This window comes from Lepisma saccharinum, chromosome 8, assembly GCF_977018435.1.
Source record: "Lepisma saccharinum chromosome 8, izLepSacc3.1, whole genome shotgun sequence".
NCBI classification, from domain to species: Eukaryota; Metazoa; Arthropoda; class Insecta; order Zygentoma; family Lepismatidae; genus Lepisma; species Lepisma saccharinum.
Window position 1 is genome coordinate 20,692,932 of NC_139236.1, and position 18,702 is coordinate 20,711,633.

Sequence of the window (18,702 nt, forward strand, 5' to 3'; positions counted from 1 at the left end):
GGTTGAAAAACACTGGCACTAAAACTGAAGTAGGAGCGAATAAGATGGCTAAGATAATCTATTAAAGATATGTGAACTGGACCCGCAGTTTGAAATGAGATCCGAAGAACTCTGCCTCCACAGAGGATTCAACTTCAGACCTCTTCTTATTACAAGGCAACAGCATTACTTTATTCCACTCCAGGGGGTCATTTGTGATTATAAAAGGAACCTTCTAACAAGATACCAGCCTTTTTCCATTAACAGTACTTGCAATGTGTTCTCTTGTGATTTACAGGCTAAATTAGATCTTAATCTCTCATGAAGTAGCTAACAATCTTGTTAAGTATAGAGAACATTCAGAATGAAGCATCACATGACAATGGAGGTGTCACATTGAAGTGACAAGGGCCCCTTCAGTCTAAGCAAACATCCACCATGCATGCACAAACAAGACCGAGGCTACATGATGTATGCCAATGAAGGAGCTTTCAGACTGAAGTCACAGATGACAAGCGACACAGTCTCCTTCAGTATAAATAGGGTTAGCAGATGTCTGGTTTTTCCCAGACATGTCCTACATTTTGAGTGTCACATAATATTAATTAGGAAAATACATAACAGAAAAATTAATGCAATTTACAAGTCTATGGACTGCACTTCCAAACTCAATAGTGAAATTTATTTTGATTCAGTCATTGAACAAGAAGAAAAAAGTTTGTCCTGCTATTAAACAAAGGGGAAAACATAAGCAATTAATGAAGTTGCCAGATGTCAGACCAGTAGCCTTCGAGGGACCCTGTGGGAGCATGGATGAAAAACAAATCAGGCCATGACGTAAACAATGAACAATTCAGATGTTTATGCTTTTCGACATTGGGAACAAAATACTACTACGTTCACGTTGTTGTTCCTAGGTTACGCGAAATGTAGTACAGAGACCCGGTTATTTTCTTATGTAGAATCTAATTCTACAATACAAAATGGGGGTTTCCATTTAAAATTTCACAGTTGTCTACAATCAAGTGTGATATCATTGAATAGCTTTCTTTCACTTATTAAACACGTATTTTTTCGTTTTCCAATTCCATGAGTATTTCTCATGATATTTGACTGTTCCGTGACTTTTGGACCACCTGGTATCAATGTTAGTGTAATGTTTGTTCACTTGTGGTTACACATGGCAGTGCGGCATCCGTATCTTCCTTATGAACGGCTGCCACTGAATTCAAACAATATTATATTTGATTTCTGTTATACTTTTACTTTTGAATATTAGGAATTGCCTATCAAAATCTATCATCATCCATCACCTACCCTATCAAACCCTACCCAAACCTAACCTAAATCTAACATAACTCCAGATACCATTTTCACCCCATTTTAAAATTTTGTATACTTATTGAATGATAGTTTATGTATAACATGTAATTTTTTGAAAAAAAATTAATACCCGTTTTTGAGAAAATGGATACCAAAATTTTCTTTACATCACCTTCAATTGTTTTTTTTTTTACTTTGACATACACATGCTACATTTTGTGTGAAAGAGCCCTTCAAGACCTTTACAACACCATCGAAATCACTTCTGTATGTGCCCTGGTTGCCGAAATATTGTAATTTAAAGCTAAAAAGATGTTGGAAGAAATTGTCAAAATCACACAGTTTGTAACACTGTAATTTCGGAAATACAAAAGATATGGATATACAAAGTTGAATATTTTCCTAACTCAAGTGGTCCTTCCAGTATACTAAATTTCAAATGAATGAAAAAATGTAAGGTTGAATAGTTCCTCTTCAGTTGTTGAGTTCACATGGAATGCCGCTATAGCTGAATACGTCTTCCAACAGATATGAAGGAACTACAACAAAAAAACCTTCGGCTGGAAACTTTCATGTACCTTACCTTTCATCCCTGCAGCTCTGACCACGGTGAAGTCTGCTCCACCCCTCCCTTACTGCAGAGCACGATGATTCGCACATAGTTTGAAACAACAGATTTCAGGAATAGTAGCAAAGTAAAAATGAGTTGGGAGAGTTGAGCCACAAATGCATCCATTGTGATGTGCATATTTTTGTACCCGCAACCAACACCGATCATATACTGTATTTATTTTTCTTCTCCTCGCTTCTCTTCTTTTTTCTTTATCTTTTCTCTGTCTTTCTTCTTTCATTTTTCCTGGATTGTATGAAATGTGACAAGTACATCATTCTCACCTCAACAATCGACTAAGCTGCATTATTATTAATTATAGAAGACTTTAAAGAACAGTGGGTATGCAACAATGGTGAAACTTTGCAAAATTCTGCATACAAATGAACAACAGGTGGAAGATCTGGAACTGGATGTATCTGACTTTGTTGCCCTAAAATACAGTCCACTTGTATCTTGTGAAATGGAATGTGTGTTTTCTGAATATAAGAATATTCTAACTGAAAACAGGAGGAGTTTCAAGTTCGAAAATTTGAGATCTCATGTTGTTATCAAATGCAATCATGATCTTGATCTGTAATGTATTGGGTTTCATTTAATGCAGAACCATATTAATAGAAAAAATGTGTGTAGCGAATGAGCATATAAATTAACAGGTTTTTAAAGTGCATATTTTGCATTTTTTTAGTGCATAACTATCCGAGCCCTATTCATCATTGTTTTTTTGTAACTATGGACCTCCATTTGAACTAGCTACTAACTAACTACTATATATATATATATTTATTTTATTGTGCTGTTTGTGTTACAATTAGTTCTTTGTGCTTCCATCATCTCCATGTGACCAATTTCTGCTTTTTTATTTTCAGTTCGCTAAAATGAATGATGAAGGAAAAGAGATTCCAAATATTGAAATCTTAGAAAAATTTGAAGCTTTGTCAAATGGATTGTTCACCAAAATATCAAAGATTACTTCTTGTGTCAAGACTGCTGATTCAGATTGGTAAGTTAGTGCATCAAGACTTTGCAAGACATTTGCTGCATAGTGTTTTTAATTTGCTTTCAGACATTTTTGTTTAAAAGTATAAAATAAAAATTCTTTAAGTATTTTGAACATGTAGACTTGAATTTTTTAGTTTTGAATTTCCAGCATCTAAATAAAAATCAACAGAATTTTCCTTGAATGTACTGATTAGGAAAAAGTGAGAAAGTACTCTTGTATGATGGTCATATGCATCTGTCACTCTGTATATCCACTCACGTCTGCTGCGAAGATCTGAGAAAGAACTCTCAGAGTCATAAAGACAGATGGGTGGGCAGACTGATGGACTTATCAAATAATAACATATGCAATAAAATTAAGCTCGATTAGCTAGTCCCACTAACCGAAAGAGGCAACAATCATTTAAAAGTGACATTTTGTTATCTTGGAAACATATATATATGATGATCCAACATTTTCTGCACATAAAATGTTAAAGAGATATAAATTATATTGTTTTGCATGTCTGTCTATCCATGGAAGTCATGAAATTGAAAGTTTATCACACACATTTCTAACCTCTAACAGGAGTGGTGCCAGATTGTAACACAAAGGGCATTTGGTGATTCTGTAGACCACCAAATTGAATTTACCATTTCTAAGACTAATCAAAATAATAGCTAATTTTTTCCACAAATTATCATGTATTTTGGTCCATCTTCATGGAATTATGATAAGCCTTTATCCACTATTTTTGTTATTGCCATGTTTATTTCTCAATTTATCTAATGCTACAAAAATCTGCGAGATCTAATGCTACAAAAATCTGCGACATATCTGTAAACGTCTCTAAATACAGGGTGTTCCATTTACAACACAACCCTGAGTTGGGGATAGTACAACTTTGGAACCGGAAGTGATACACATATAATCCTTATACCAAATTGAAGCCTTGTTTATGCATATATTTTGAAACTGGTGATCAATGACTTGATTTCATTAGTGGCCACACAGTGTTGCAAAATGTAACTGGAAGTGTAAATGAAATTTTTTACAAAGCTGAAAAATGGTACATAACACACATGTGCGAACATGCCATCATTAATTTTCAGTTTGGTTAGGTGGATTAGCTCGGCATGTATATCAGTGAAAAGTAAATGTTCATTTCTACCGATAGCCAATCATATGAGGCGTCTTTAAGGGGGAACTTGGAAAATCGTTGTTTATAGAAATTAAGACTGTGCATTGGCAACATTGCTGGTGTTTCAGTGCCACAAAAGGTGTGTTTCGAATAGAGTTGCAAAAAAGCCAGCTTTATTGAATGGACGTTTTTTTATTCGATACAATGCCTGCTTTTTTGGGAAAAAATGGAAAGTTTGGCTTTTTACCAATTAGAGCTAACCTATTTCACTTGAAGTTACTGTTATAAGCTTACAGGTTTGTAATGACATACAACTAGCTAAAAGAAATTTACATGATGTAGCAACCAAGAGACAGATATTGTCCAATCCCAGTGGACACACATTGCATAACGGTTCAGATACACTTTTAACCCTAGCTTACAGAGGGGGGAAGGTGGGCTTTCAGGCCCACCACCTCTATTTTTTAGATTTTTCAACTGTTTGAAAATAAATTACGTTGTTCCCTAGGATGTTCCCAATATTTATTTATTTCTTTTGTTCATAAAAACAAATGTAATGTAATTAGGAGGCAAAATGCACTTGGTCCGCATATCAGGCACCATCTTTGAATGTGTCTCATTCGAGACACTCATGCCAGTGACAGTGTACAATTGGTTGTTAATGATGGTAATTATTTTATTTAATAAACAACCACGCTTCTACAAACTGAAAAGCATTAATAAAAAATATGAATTTTGTGAGTTTTAGTGAATGATAAAATATATGTGAGACACCCATGCATTAATTATTTATTATTTTTTATTAATTATAGTAATTTTGTAGTAAGTTTTTTGTATGGCATCATGGCAGCGGCATATACTCTGGATCATCCAGGTAATTGGAGATGACCCTGCTATAATTTTTTGAAAAGTTGTTTTTATCATTTCTTCGCAATATTCTTTCCAACCAACCTTTCATTCATACATTTCTTTCCTTCCAGCGTGCGAATGTTTTCAACAGTTTGCCGCGGAATGTCTAAGAGCCTTTCTCTAGCTGGTGGAGTCTTCTCAGCAGGGTGAAATTCCACCGAATCCCTTTAAATCCCTTGTAGGGGAGGCAGGGGAGAGGAAAAGGAAACACTGCTTCTCAGGCATAGTGATTCCGTGGCCAGGTAACCTCCTTCTGGAGAGAGTCACCAGTTGCACTTTCCACCCCAGAGCCTTTGCCCTTCCCTTGGCTGGCACCCTCCTCTGCCATTCTTCCCCCATGGCCTTTGTATCGCAGGAGCTGTGTTGTTTATGACAGGGAAATTTCTTAGAGACTGGAATTCTGGGTTCACAAATTACACACTGAAAAGGTTGATTGATTGATTTGGTGTTTTAAGTCCATTTTACGCACAGTAAGGCTAATCGGGACTGGACCTAGAGTTTAAAGTGGGATCGGAACCACTATGTGCCTCCACTGGGTATCAAACCCAGGACCCCTTGATTAAAAGGCGACGACGCTACCACTGCCATCGCGAAGGCACGTACTGAAAAGGGAAGTAGGGAAAATACATCTGGAAATGCACGAGAAACAGGGAAATCTGAACAACATTTACGAACCAATTCTATGTTAATTCTCATTTTACATTTACTTCTGTCTTCCTGATCTCTGCTACTTGAACAGAATTTGGAAACGGGAAAAGCTTAAATATTGAAGAACAAGGTAATTAAATAAATTAAAATTTAAACTAGATATCCAAGAAATTACACCGACGACCTCCGTTTCAGAGTGGTTAGCATTATTTCATACAACGCCAGAGATCCAGGGTTCAAATACCGGCCTGGCCTAATTTCATATCACTCGTCATAATTAGCCAAAAGTGGCACAAAAGTGACGTAAAATAGCAATTTAATGAATCGATCAATCAAGTAATTAAACTATTTATATGCTTACTTTTTTCCATTTTTAAATTTTAAAATGCATGATTATTTTCTCTTTGTAACCTTCAAAACCAGTGAGAGTACTTCTTTCAGGAAAATGAATAATATTTTAATGGGAAAGCTATCAGAAAAATACCGTGCGTCCATTTCGATCTTCAGCCGAGAGATCGGGAGAAGCGTGGCGGGCAGCGCTGATGGAGATGTCGACATTTGCGGCCTGTAATGCCCGCTTATTTTTATGGACATGTGAAGACATTTATATAAATATTGCAAAACGAGCACTAACCTGTGTTATAAGAGTTGTTCAAACTGATATCCACCAAGTGCCAAGTGTGTAGACTTTCGGGGAGAATACGTTGAATAGCCTGAAACTTTCGTGCATGTAGCTAAAGTCCTTCTGGGTCGGGCCGAGAACTTATCAGCCCCCCTCGTAACGTGAACCTTGCGGCTGGCATTCCAATCCTCTCACTGACACAACACACATACACACTGCAAAAACACAAACAAGTAACGGCAAGTAACCAATAATAACACTCTTGCGCACAGTACGAAATTAACACGCTCTTGGTTTACATCTGCTCGCCACTATATTCACAGCTCTGTCGCGAAGGAACAAAAAACTCGAGCTCGGAGATTTCGGATTGCAATGAAGCTCACGAACACCGTTGACTTTTAACGGTTTCGTCTACAGCGTAATCTTGATACAGTGTTGCACATTCGAAACCTCCAAACGATCCCCATCGACACAAAACTCTTTCAAGGATATAAACTTAAGCAGGACGTTACTGATCAAAACTATGATTAAAATGTTTTATTATCTGTGGCTCTTAACATCGTTTCTAAAGCGTATTTTTTGTGTATATAAGGGCAGAACTTGGATGAATTACAGATGACAAATTATAACACAGGTTAGTGCTCGTTTTGCAATATTTATATAAATGTCTTCACATGTCCATAAAAATAAGCGGGCATTACAGGCCGCAAATGTCGGCATCTCCGCCAGCGCCGCCCGCCACGCTTCTCCTGATCTCTTGGCTGAAGATCGAAATGGACGCACTGTATATATACTCTATTAGTTCATTTACGTTGCTTTTCTCCCCTCTTTAGATTAATAGTGATCATTAAGATGAAAGATGTATGAATGTGAAATATATAAAGAACAAAAGCAATGATTCCAACTTGGATAACCTCTCACATCGCAGGGAAATTAAAGTGGGGAAAGGGGGATTTTCAGTATCCATAGGGAATTTCATTCTGAGTCAAGCAGGAACACAACAGAAGATTGGCATGAAGAATTGAATTCATGTGGAAGGTGGCTTTGTGTTGTGCTTGGTGTTCCTATTGGCGATTCGAAAATGTATTATTTGTTTAGGTGTTAGTGGTTTAGTATTCGTGCTAATGCTGTGTTTACTGAAGTTAAATACAATGGATGTAATTGAGCATTTGTGTCTGAAAATATTTGGAACTAGATCTTTTCCGGAGAATTTGCAAATCATTCATGCATCTCTTGTACCACAGCCACAGGTCTTGAACTTTACTTCCGTGTATAAAAATAAACATTTGGGAATGTATGGATAACTGGGTACTGGGGTAAGTTGAATTTTACACTTCGATTAATATTCGATTTTATTTCACTAGCACATTCCTTTCATGTTGTATGTTACAGTTTTTTTTTTTTTTTTTTATTAGGTTTATTATACTTTCCTGATTTATTATTTGAAATTCTAAACTTAGATTAACTGCAATCACAACATTTAATTGATAGTGGTCGCAACAATAAGGTAAAATTTTCCACACAAGTATTCATAAATCCTGTATGGATGCTGAGGTAAATTTGCAATGAGACTTCAGGAGTGGGTTTATGAATCAAGGGTCGGAGATTGCCCACTCCTTAAAACCAGCATACGCCACTGCATCATGGGTAAGCTAGGGTTAAAACAAAACATGTAGTCCTGATGAGCATATCTGACTATGAAATGGACTTAAAACAAGCTTTTACATTGAAGATTAGCCACACACAGGAGATGCACTATGTAGAAATTTTCAGCGAGAAATGCAGGCTCGACCAGGACTCAAACCCAGGTCTCTGGCATACCATGCCATTGCTCTAACCACTGAGCTCCCGAGCCGGCCAGGCCTCACCTGACTTTTCGCTATCGCTGTTTTACCTGTGTGGAATAATTTCTGCCAGTGCTACTGCAACAGGATCTGTTGCCTTTGAAACACAGTAGACTTGGAAGTTTCCTGGTTCCTTCCAGCATAGAGATGTTAATTATTGAAGATTAGGCACACAGTCTTTTACATATTTGTGTCTCAATTTAAATGTTGATGTCATAAAATATGAAACAAATGTTAGTATCAAAATATTCGATGTTTCGGGGCAATTAAAAATCTTTACTGTTTAACACATAAATTCAGAAGTATACGTATTATGTGAATGTGTGTGTAAATCCTATTTAACAGAGCTTTGAGATGGAAGCGACACGTGGCTCTTGGAAACCAACCCTTAGAAATAAATGCAATCTTGCGCTCCAAAGCAACATAAGCTGCAAGTGTTGCTTGTCACTTGGCCTATACCGTTTTCTCAGACCAAAGCAACAAGTGACATGTGTCACTTGGAAGCAGCCCCTCAGTAATTCATTCAACCTTTTGAACTGAAATGCGACAATGAGCTAAACACTAAGAACTACACTTTTTTCTCAGTACCGCTTCGGTCTGTTGTTCTTGCATACAAGGTGAACATTTTGCTTTATACTAAAGGAGACTATGTTGCTTGTCATCTGTGACTTCAGGAGGACCGTAGCCATTGGGGGGGGCCCTCAGCACCCACTGGAAATACCATCAGCCCTCCTTGACATTAGGTAAAACTATTTTGTATAATTTGTTTGTAGTGAGGAGTGACAACTTTAAGAATAAATCCACAGAACATGAACAGAAACCATTACTAGGGCCCAGACTTTTAGGATTTTATAGACATCATTTTATTCTTTAGAAAGAAGTTATTTAGCCCTTTTTAGGATTTTTTTCCCTACCTGTATTTTTCTTGAAATCAATCACAAATGTTTGCATTTACATAAGCATCAATACTGCAAACACATTTTCCTTCACATATTACATGTTTACTAAACTTAAAGCATACAAAAACACAGTTTTTAGAAAATGCAGAAAATAATAAAAACTCAAAGTTCCAGTTTAAAAAATACTAAGTTAAAAGTATTCAAAGGTATACAAAACAAAATCGTCACTTTTTTAAGATGAAGTGTTGCAATGAACAACCATGTACAATCCCACATTATCTGTTGGGAAAGATTTCCTATTGTCCCTCAACACATTTTTGTATTGAGCAAAGGTTCTTTCCACACAACATGAAGTGATTGGTGCATACTTCATAGATACAGGTTCTTTAGGTCCCCATGGTAATTCTCCACTTATTTGTTCTCCTTGGAGAGCTGCAGATATATTCATCTTCACATATCCAGGATTTCGTTCCAGGACTTTAGAGAGCTTTGAAGAGAGTACACTGCCTAATACCCCTGGTACTTCCTACTTTGAAAGTGTTTCAATGATGTTCATTGCTTCGTTTATTGGAAATGATGCACCTTCCAGGTGTTCAATGGTAGCAATTAAGTCAGAAAAGTTGGATTTTGTGAATGCAAGAGAAGCGATAATTTTGCTATTATGTAGAGCATTTTTCTCCGTCGAGATGCAAGCAGCTTCGCTGCTGTCAAATTTATCCACAACACTTTTTATTTCCTGATAATGTTCAGTTTAGTAGAGTGCAGCTGATAACCAAGTTCCCCAGTGAGTGATGATTGACTGGAGGAAGAGGTATTTCTGGTAGCAACTCTTTGAATGTCTGAATGCGACTTGGTGATTTCAGGAAAACTTTCTTGACAGAAGAAACAATATCATTTACTCTGGGAAATTGTTTCTTATTTCTTCTGCATACCAATGTAAACCATGGGCTAGGTATGTTACGTGTATCCATATAGGCGGCACTATCACTAAGCAGGAGGAGAAACGCTTGATCTCAATTCTCTGTAGGCCACACAATACGTAGGGCTTCTCTAACAACACAACCTATAGTGCTGTGATTTGTTTTCTCTAGTTCTTTGCATACGACTAGATGCAGTTTTCCAGGTTCGGCAGAATCGAGCTTCCCGATGACCAAATTGGCAATGTAATGGCTGAAGCAATCTGTGATCTCATCAGCACAAAGCCACATGTAATGGTTACCTATGTCAGCTCTTATGGTATCTAGTGTCTTCTCATAGAGGGTTTTCAAATAGTTCTTCTGCAAGGTAGACTCATCTGGAATTTTGCGACTACTAATATCTTCAAGGAAACTGTGTAAAACCTTGTTCTTCAACACATTCCATGGCACGTTTGCTGATACAAATGCCTCTCACAACTGCATATTAAAAATATCCACCATAGAATTTGTCGCAGATGAAGAAATGAACAGTTGAATCAATGTTTTCTGCTTTTTTGTGGGTTGTTGACTCCTTATGTTGCTCAAAATGTGATTTTTTTTTGCCACAACTTAATTGTTTTTGACACACTTGATAGAAGATGACCTTACCATCTGTTGAAAAATGGGAATCATTAACAATCCATTGTCGAAGTAAATTACTTTTTGCAGCTTTCACTTTAGGCATGTTGCAGCAGGTAATAACTTTGACTAGCTCTGTTATCTTCTCTATTCTAAACTGTAACTGCTTTTCTTACATTTACAATCTTAAACGGGAATCTGTAGGATCACAACAATGACATTTCCGAAAAATTTATAGCTTGTCATTGTTAAGCTATTTCTTTTGTAATGCCAACTTTGCTTCCCTTTTTTTCCCTCATGCCCTTTTCATTCTCTCATTTCCATTCCATTTTCTGTCTGTGTGTGTGAGAGAGGGAATACCTTTTCAAATTGCCGTACAGCTAACAATGTGTTCACTCTGATGATACAAAACAAGGTTTCAGCATTTTTTAAATTTTTTTACATTTATTTAGGTGAAAAGTTCAATTTAGCCTTTTTTAGGATATTAACTCCTTCTAGCTGTTATAGGACCTATAGGATTCATGTATTTCATTAAGAAATGGCTAAAACAAAAATATATGTTAGAATTGTGACGTTACCAAGTAAGGAATAAAATATGTTAATATCTGAGAATGCAGGTCCTAGCTATTGCGTTCGCTCATCTTGTTTATGAGCTGAAGTCTAAGTAGCTGCAAGTATTTAGAAGATTATCTAGACTTTGTAAGTTTTTCATGAGGGAGCTTCTTTATCTGTGCCTTCACTGTCCCTTTGCAGCCTCACGTTTTAGACAGCAATCTGTGACTGTCATCATGCAAATTCCCTTCACATCTGCATCAAAGCTCAACTGGGGGGTGGAATGTACTGTAGACACTGTGATTGAATATTGTGCGTTTTTTTTTTATTTTGTGATACAAATATCATCTAAAGTAGTATGGAGAGTGTAAGGAATGATTTCAATATCAGTCAATTAATACTTCAAGAGATGTTTTAAAATATGTAGAAAAATGTAGTAGGCTATTTGTATATTTATGAATGTTATATAACTTAATGACCCCCCCCACACACACACACCCACAGACATAATTTACCTTCATTTAATACTATTAATTTTTTCAAAAATGGACTTTGTTTACAAAAGTCAGTGAGCCCCCCCCCTTTCCTGAGATCAATTCTAGGTACAGGCCTGAACTTCAGTCTGAAAGCTCTTTCATTGGTGCTTATCATGTAGCCTCGGTCTTGTTGGTGGATGCTTGCTTACAGACTGAAGGCTTCCATGCCACTTGTCACTTCAAAGTGAACCCCTTTTTGATAGAAGGTTCCTTTTATAATAATGAATGACCCTGTGGAGTGGAATAAAGTAATGTTGTTGCCAGTGACGTGCGGTGACGTCGACACTTGGGGTAGCAATCAGTGGCATGCTCAAGGGGGGTTGGTGTGGGTCATACCCCTCCCCCCTTTAGGGCCCAGTATTTTTTAAAAAACATCAAAAACAGGGAAAGGTTGCAAAATGATGAATGAGTACTATAAAAGAAAGAAGACGTAACTCCCACCCCCCCTTCGAAAATAAAAACCGATTTGATTTCACTACTAAGCCAGAGATCCTGGGTTCGAATCTTGGCTGCTTGGCCATGAGTGTCTTTGTGTTTGTCCCTTCATCAATTTTATCATACCATCTTTCCAAATAGCCAAAAGCGATGTAAAATAAACCAAATCAAGTAATCAATCAATGATTTGATTTGATTTTTGTTCCTTAGCGTCGCTTTTTTTGTCACAGTTGGTTAATCGCGAAGATGATACGATAAAAGTAATAAAGGGACAAACACAAAGAACACCCATGCCCAGGTCGGGGTTTGAACCTGGAACTCCTGGTGAGCACGCTGTGATAACCACTCCCCGACGGTTGGTTGATTTGTTGGTCGATTTGGTGTTTTAAGATAAACAGGTAACAAAACACACTTTTTTGTAGTTTCCATAATATTCATTTGACTTTTTGAGTTCTGGAATACATTTTTCATTCCAAGTTATTTCATACTCACTGCAGAGTACAACACATAGAAACAAGGATGCGCGATCGGCATTGGTTTGAATCCCGACCTGGATTGTTCTTTGTGAGGTCCCTTCATGAATTTCATCATATCATCACTCATCCTCATTTTTGCGATAGTCAAATGCGGCAGAAAAGCAAAGTAAAATAAACCAATTCAACAACAACAATAAGAACGTGCGTTCTCTTGCTCAAATAAATACATCCATATTTATGACTTTAGCTTACCCATTTTTTTTTCGTTGGAGGCCAAGAAATTAGTATATTTAAATAAAACACTACTAAACCAAGAGCGAGATAGAGTGTGAGCAAATATTTGTTATTTAATCATTATATATTCCATATTTGAAAAAGAAAAAGAAAGCATAACATTATTGTCTGCACATAATACATTCCCATTTCATAAATAATAAAACTACATACCATATTGTACAATGTGTAAAAAGTTGTGTAGATACAGAGAACATAAGTACTGCAGAAAATTTTCCCCTGAGTTCTTTAGAGGATTTACAAAGCAATCGAATGGAAACCAATCCCCTATCTGTTCCTATAGAGATAGACTGGAGGGCCTGAAAGCACGGGCTTTCAACCATTGGAGCTGGGAGCGAGGGGTCAAGGGAGGTAGAGGCAGAAATCATCCCTTTCCCTTCGGGCGGTTGTCTCTACCTGGAACTAGTGAGGCGGAGGAAGATCGAGCTAGGGTAGTAGTTCCTTCCAGCTTTGCCCACATATCGCACCGAAGAACGAGAAGCGCATGAAAATGAAAGTGTTGCATATGAACTGTGGCTTCAAGACAATAAATATTGTGATTTGAAAATAATTAGACATATGAGATTGATTGATCTATCTCTGCTAGACTAGCTAGTCCTCAGTGCATGTCACTGGTTGTTGCCTTGTAATAAGAAGGGGTCTGAGGTTCAATCCTCAATGGAGTCAGAGTGCTTCGCATCTCATTTCAAACTGTAGGTCCAGTCCAGATTTGCGGCCAGTCTTATTTGCTTCTATACTTCAGTTTTAGTGCCTGTGGTTTTCAACCGGCAGGGTGCAAAAAGTCTGTTGCACCCAGGGGTTGATGACTATTTTTTTTAATCTAATTTTATATTTGACAGCAAGTCTATACATAATTGAACTATGGTTATGCCATATTTGATATATTAATATTAATTTCCATATAAAGTTTAAAGATCAGAAATGTATTTATGAGTGAAATAATTGGGATCAGGGCATGGACTTGTTAGAAATAAATTTACTGGGCTGTGGTCTCACAAACCACTTGAGAACCACTGTACCAAGCAGCCAAAATACATTACTAGTTGCTCCATGACCAGGTTTAGCAGCCATTTAATCAAACTATACATGATGTTCGTATAACATGTTCAATAACATTGAAAATCATATCATACTATTAGGTTCTATTAAAAACACATACAAAACTACTCTAGTTATGTGAATATGTTTATACTACATAGATATATTTAATAAGCCTACCGAAATATGAAGATAACACTCAGAAATAACCACCCATTCAAAAAAGCCAACTTTCTTGAAAACACTGTTTATTTCATATTGTAAATTGTATTTTATATTTAGAAATTAGTGTCTATTTTACAGTAGGGAGATAAACGAAAATCATGGAAGAATAAAAATACTGCCAACTCCTGTATTTTCATTGAATTGAGACGCTTTTGTGAAAAAAGTTTAAAAAAGCCCAACTTAAAGAGTCTCCGGTTTTTTCCCCAAAAAGCTGTTTTTCCAACCACTTCCAACTCTAGTTTCGAAACTGTACATCATGCAATTAACGAAAACAATAAAAAAGAAACTTGGATATTTTCATGAAAATAGTGTTCCTTACATGCACCTGGCAACCATGCAATGCATCAGGAATGGAATTTTCAGCTTTACAGCAGATACTGGAAGTGCCTGCCGTTTTCATCCAAACACAGGTTCACCCATTTCACCATGTTGGCAGCAACTGCACGAAGAGTAGAAATTGCTACACGAATGTTTGTTTCCAGGTCTTGTATAGTTCGAGGATTATTTTTGTATATCTCTTGTAGCCCCAGAGAGAAAGGTCAGGAGAGCGACTGGGCCATAAGTCTTTACTTATTATCCGGTCACCAAAAAAGTATTTCAACATGTCTAATGTTTCATTTGACGTATGACATGTTGCCCCATCTTGTTGAAACCAACAATCACATTCGTCAATATCCAGCAAAGAAATAAATAGTGTGATAAGTTCATGGTATACTGTGCCATCGACTGTAGTGTGGAAAAAAAATGTCTTACTATTCAGTGCCGTGACATTCTGCACCACACCTACCTTTAGGGGGTGCAACTGTTGTTCGTGTAACACAAGTTGATTGCCAGTTGATCAGTATCTGAAATTCTGACAGTTGACATAACCATTAACACATTCGGGTATGGCCTCATAATACAGCATTGTTACCTCTGGTCTGCGGTTTTTGGTTGTTTTTAAAAAAAATCATAGAAAAAATATTTTTAATTTGTTTTTATTTACCTCATATTTCTTAATTCTACAAAACGTCCTCTTTTCAATGAACAAAAATTTGTTAAATTTTATTTTCATTTTCAGACGTTTTTTAATAATTTTTTTAGCAATGTTTTGTGAAGATGAAAAAGTACAACATTGTAACAAATGTTAATATAGAGATATTTTAAGTTCGTAATCTGGAAATTTCAATAATTAACTATATAAACTATCAATACATCTTTTGAATCTAGCATAAGAGTACTTCTTATGTGCACATAACAAAAAATAATTACAAATTACAAGTAATTATCTCTTGTATGAAAAAGTGGCTGCAGGATAGGACCAGACGATGTATCAGTTGGTTCTGCGTCATCTGTAAAAAATAAAGAAATAAATAAACTAAATAAATAAAATAAATTTTCATTTTACATACACTATACAAAATAATAAATGGAAAAACTAAAAATACATCAGTGCATGTAGGAGAATCAAGCAAGAGGCAAGATGAAAAAATTACCTCTTCTCACTTCATTCATAAAATACTAGAGTTTGCAACACTGTTTATATTGTCGACAATTAATTATTACGAATATAACCTACCTTCTAAATCTTCAAATTCATCTGCATCATCAAAATTGTTGCTAACTTCAAACTCTGAGGCGGAATCCTCTATTTAATCTGGATCTAACGACGCCATTCTAAACAATGCACAGTACATCAACCCGACAACAAACAGTCACAGGTGCGAGATAAAAATAGCACATGAGTCACCTAGTGGTCGGAATTTCAACAGAGAGGCTTGAATGAACACGTGCATGAGACGAAGTACAAGCATAGCCCATCATTCAATCAGCAAAGCGATTGCATACCGCAGGACGGGCTATGCCCGCCGTTTGTCCACATTGACTTTAAGTGCACTGCGGGCTATGCCCGTCGTGAGACCCCAATGTGTTTAGATGAAACCAAGCTCCGTCGCTGAAGCACACCTTGTCCAATACATTGATTCCTTGGTCTCGAATAAAAGATTGTAGCCAACGGCAGTATTTCTTTTGTGAATCCAAGTCTGGCATCTTAAGTTCTTGAACAACCTGTACCTCATATGCACGTAGGTGCACCATTTTTAAAGCCCTGTAAGTCGTCATTGTTGGTAAATTTGCTTCTGCCGCAAGCTTACGTACAGATTACCTTGGTGATTGTAAAATACGCTGTTGAAGGGTTCCAAGAACCTCTTGTGTAAGAATATGCCTTTGTCTATTGTGTTTTTTTTTTGTTTGTTTTTTTTTTCGTTTACGGATCCAGTCTCACGAAATTTTGAAGCAAGTCTACATATTGTTGACTTATCTGGAAGACTAGCATTGGGAAACTGTTCTTGAAATTGTGCTCTCACTGTGGCATATGATTTGGAACGAAAATAATGTTCAATAATGAAAACCTTCTCTGTAGAGTACCTCATTGCACCAAACAAGAATAACTTACCAGTAAATCAATAAACACAAAACAGAACACAAAATGAACCTTACAAGGAGACCAACAACACTCAATAACAATACTCACTGTTGACCGAACATGACTGGCCTTTCCTCTGTTTCTTTCTAAGCAGGGGAAAATGTAATCTCATCGCATGGTTGCCAGGTGCATATAAGTAACACAATTTTCATGAAAATTTCCAAGTTACTTTTTTATTGTTTTCAGTAATTGCATGATGTATACAGTTTCGAAACATATTTTTGTGGCACTGAAACACTAGCAGTGTTGCCAATGCACAGTCTTAATTTCTAAAAACAACGATTTTCCTAGTTCCCCCTTGAAGATGCCTCATCTGATTGGCTATCGGTAGAAATAACATTTATTTTTTCACTGCCATAGGTGCCGAGCTAATCCACCTAACGAGATTGAAAATTACCGACGGCATGTCCGCACATGGGTGTTATGTGCCAGTTTTCATACTTTGTAAAACATTTCATTTACACTTCCCGTTACATGGAACAACACTGCGTGAACACTAATGAAATCAAATCACTGTTCCCCGGTTTCAAAATATATGCACGAACAAGACTTCAATTTGGTATAAGGATTATAAGTGTACCACTTCCGGCACAAAAGTTGTACTATCCCCAACTCCAGGTTGCATTGTAAATGGAACACCCTGTACATTGTCATATGACTGTAAGATACAAAACATGCTTTCGATGGTCAATTATCACAGTTCAAAATGCAGTGAGGAAAGTGGCATGGTGTTACATGATATTCCAAAATATGAAGCTTCTAAAAAGGAGAGGGAAGTGCGTGTTATTGCTTCCGAGAACGAGAGCGTTGTACTAGGAAAATAACTTCTCATGCAATCTGTGTCTCTTGTATGAACTGTGCAAAGCAGGATACTGATTGAAAATTGTCTGTCACAAAGGTCATTTGGATGGATATTAATGCCTCGTGTGCTGTAAAAATTTTATGTGAAGGAGGAACAATTTGAAAGTTTGCGTGAAAATAAATACACATGTTGGGTAGCTATTAAGGCTATTCAAAATATTGTCCTTTGTTGTTATTTTTTCTCCCAAGAAGTATTAGACTTCTTTCAATGTAACTTAGAATATTTGTAGGAATGTACCACTGCTACATAATTCATTTCTCATTCACTTTGGTGCATTGTGGTAGTCACAGGGGTATGCCGAATGCCAAATTTTGGGGGGTAAAATTTCTATTTTCAACTTCTTTCTTTAACTTTCATTATTTGGAGGTGCATTGTACAAATGTCACCTCCACTAAAAGCCCTGTCATTTAAAAAAAAAATAACTAATTTCCCTACAACAATCAGTTCTCAAGCTACTTTTTTTTTCTTCACCAAAAGGCATGCACTTGAAGAGTTTCCATCCTCGGAGGCTGCACATTCACAAGAGAGACTATCCACTAAAGATTAAACCAATACAAATTGCTTCCTTCAATGGGTTACTTTTACAAGTAATTATTGTTATCTTTATACTAAGTATACTATTGTAGTTGGTAAAAAAAAAATTCATGTCATCTTGCCCATCTCTATATAAATATGTCTTTTTATTTTTAGTAATGAACTACCAGATTTCAGTTTGAAATCAGAACATGGGGCATCTAGTGAACATTGGATGCTGCTAGAAAACAGAAATGTCAAAACAATCAACATACTGCCAACTACAGCTAAAGAAATTTTGGCAGCAAGTGCAGAAGACGAGAGCATGAAGTCGTTCAAGAATGAGTCAAAGGAATTTGATTTGGCTGTGGATGATCCTTTAGAAGACAACAAGAACTTGACGTGTGATAGAGAAAAAAGTGTATTAATTCCCCATTTGAAAGAGCCTCATTCTGAACTGAAATTCGAAGCCCAAGAATTTGCAACAACTTGGAAGATAGAACATGAACTCACATCTGAAACATCTTTAGGACACACTGTTAAATCCCAGCAAAATGTAGTGGAGAATGAAATTAATGGAGAATATGTAGATAATGGTCATACTATTAAGAGTGAAGAAATTTTCATTGCAGATGAACCTATCGAGCTTTCTAGTTTGAATACTGAAGATTTTGAAACTCCATGTCTGAGGTATGTATTTTTTATAACACACATTAGAACTTAGCCTAATAATAGTCATAAAATTATACATGGTGTACATAAAGTCTGGTAACACATTGTAAAGAAACTATTAGTGTTACTAAGAGTAAAGTTGA

General features: G+C 36.5%; 1 protein-coding gene across 1 annotated transcript in view; it reads left to right on the plus strand.

Moving 5' to 3' along the window:
* Positions 1-18,702, plus strand: part of LOC145991693 (uncharacterized) — a 74,085-nt gene that overhangs the window by 18,124 nt on the left and 37,259 nt on the right. Inside the window, exons 2-3 of the mRNA XM_083127753.1 lie at positions 2,782-2,915; positions 18,065-18,577. Of these exons, the coding sequence (XP_082983879.1) occupies positions 2,791-2,915; positions 18,065-18,577 (638 nt within the window). The 5' untranslated portion in view covers positions 2,782-2,790. The remainder of the gene's footprint in view (positions 1-2,781; positions 2,916-18,064; positions 18,578-18,702) is intronic.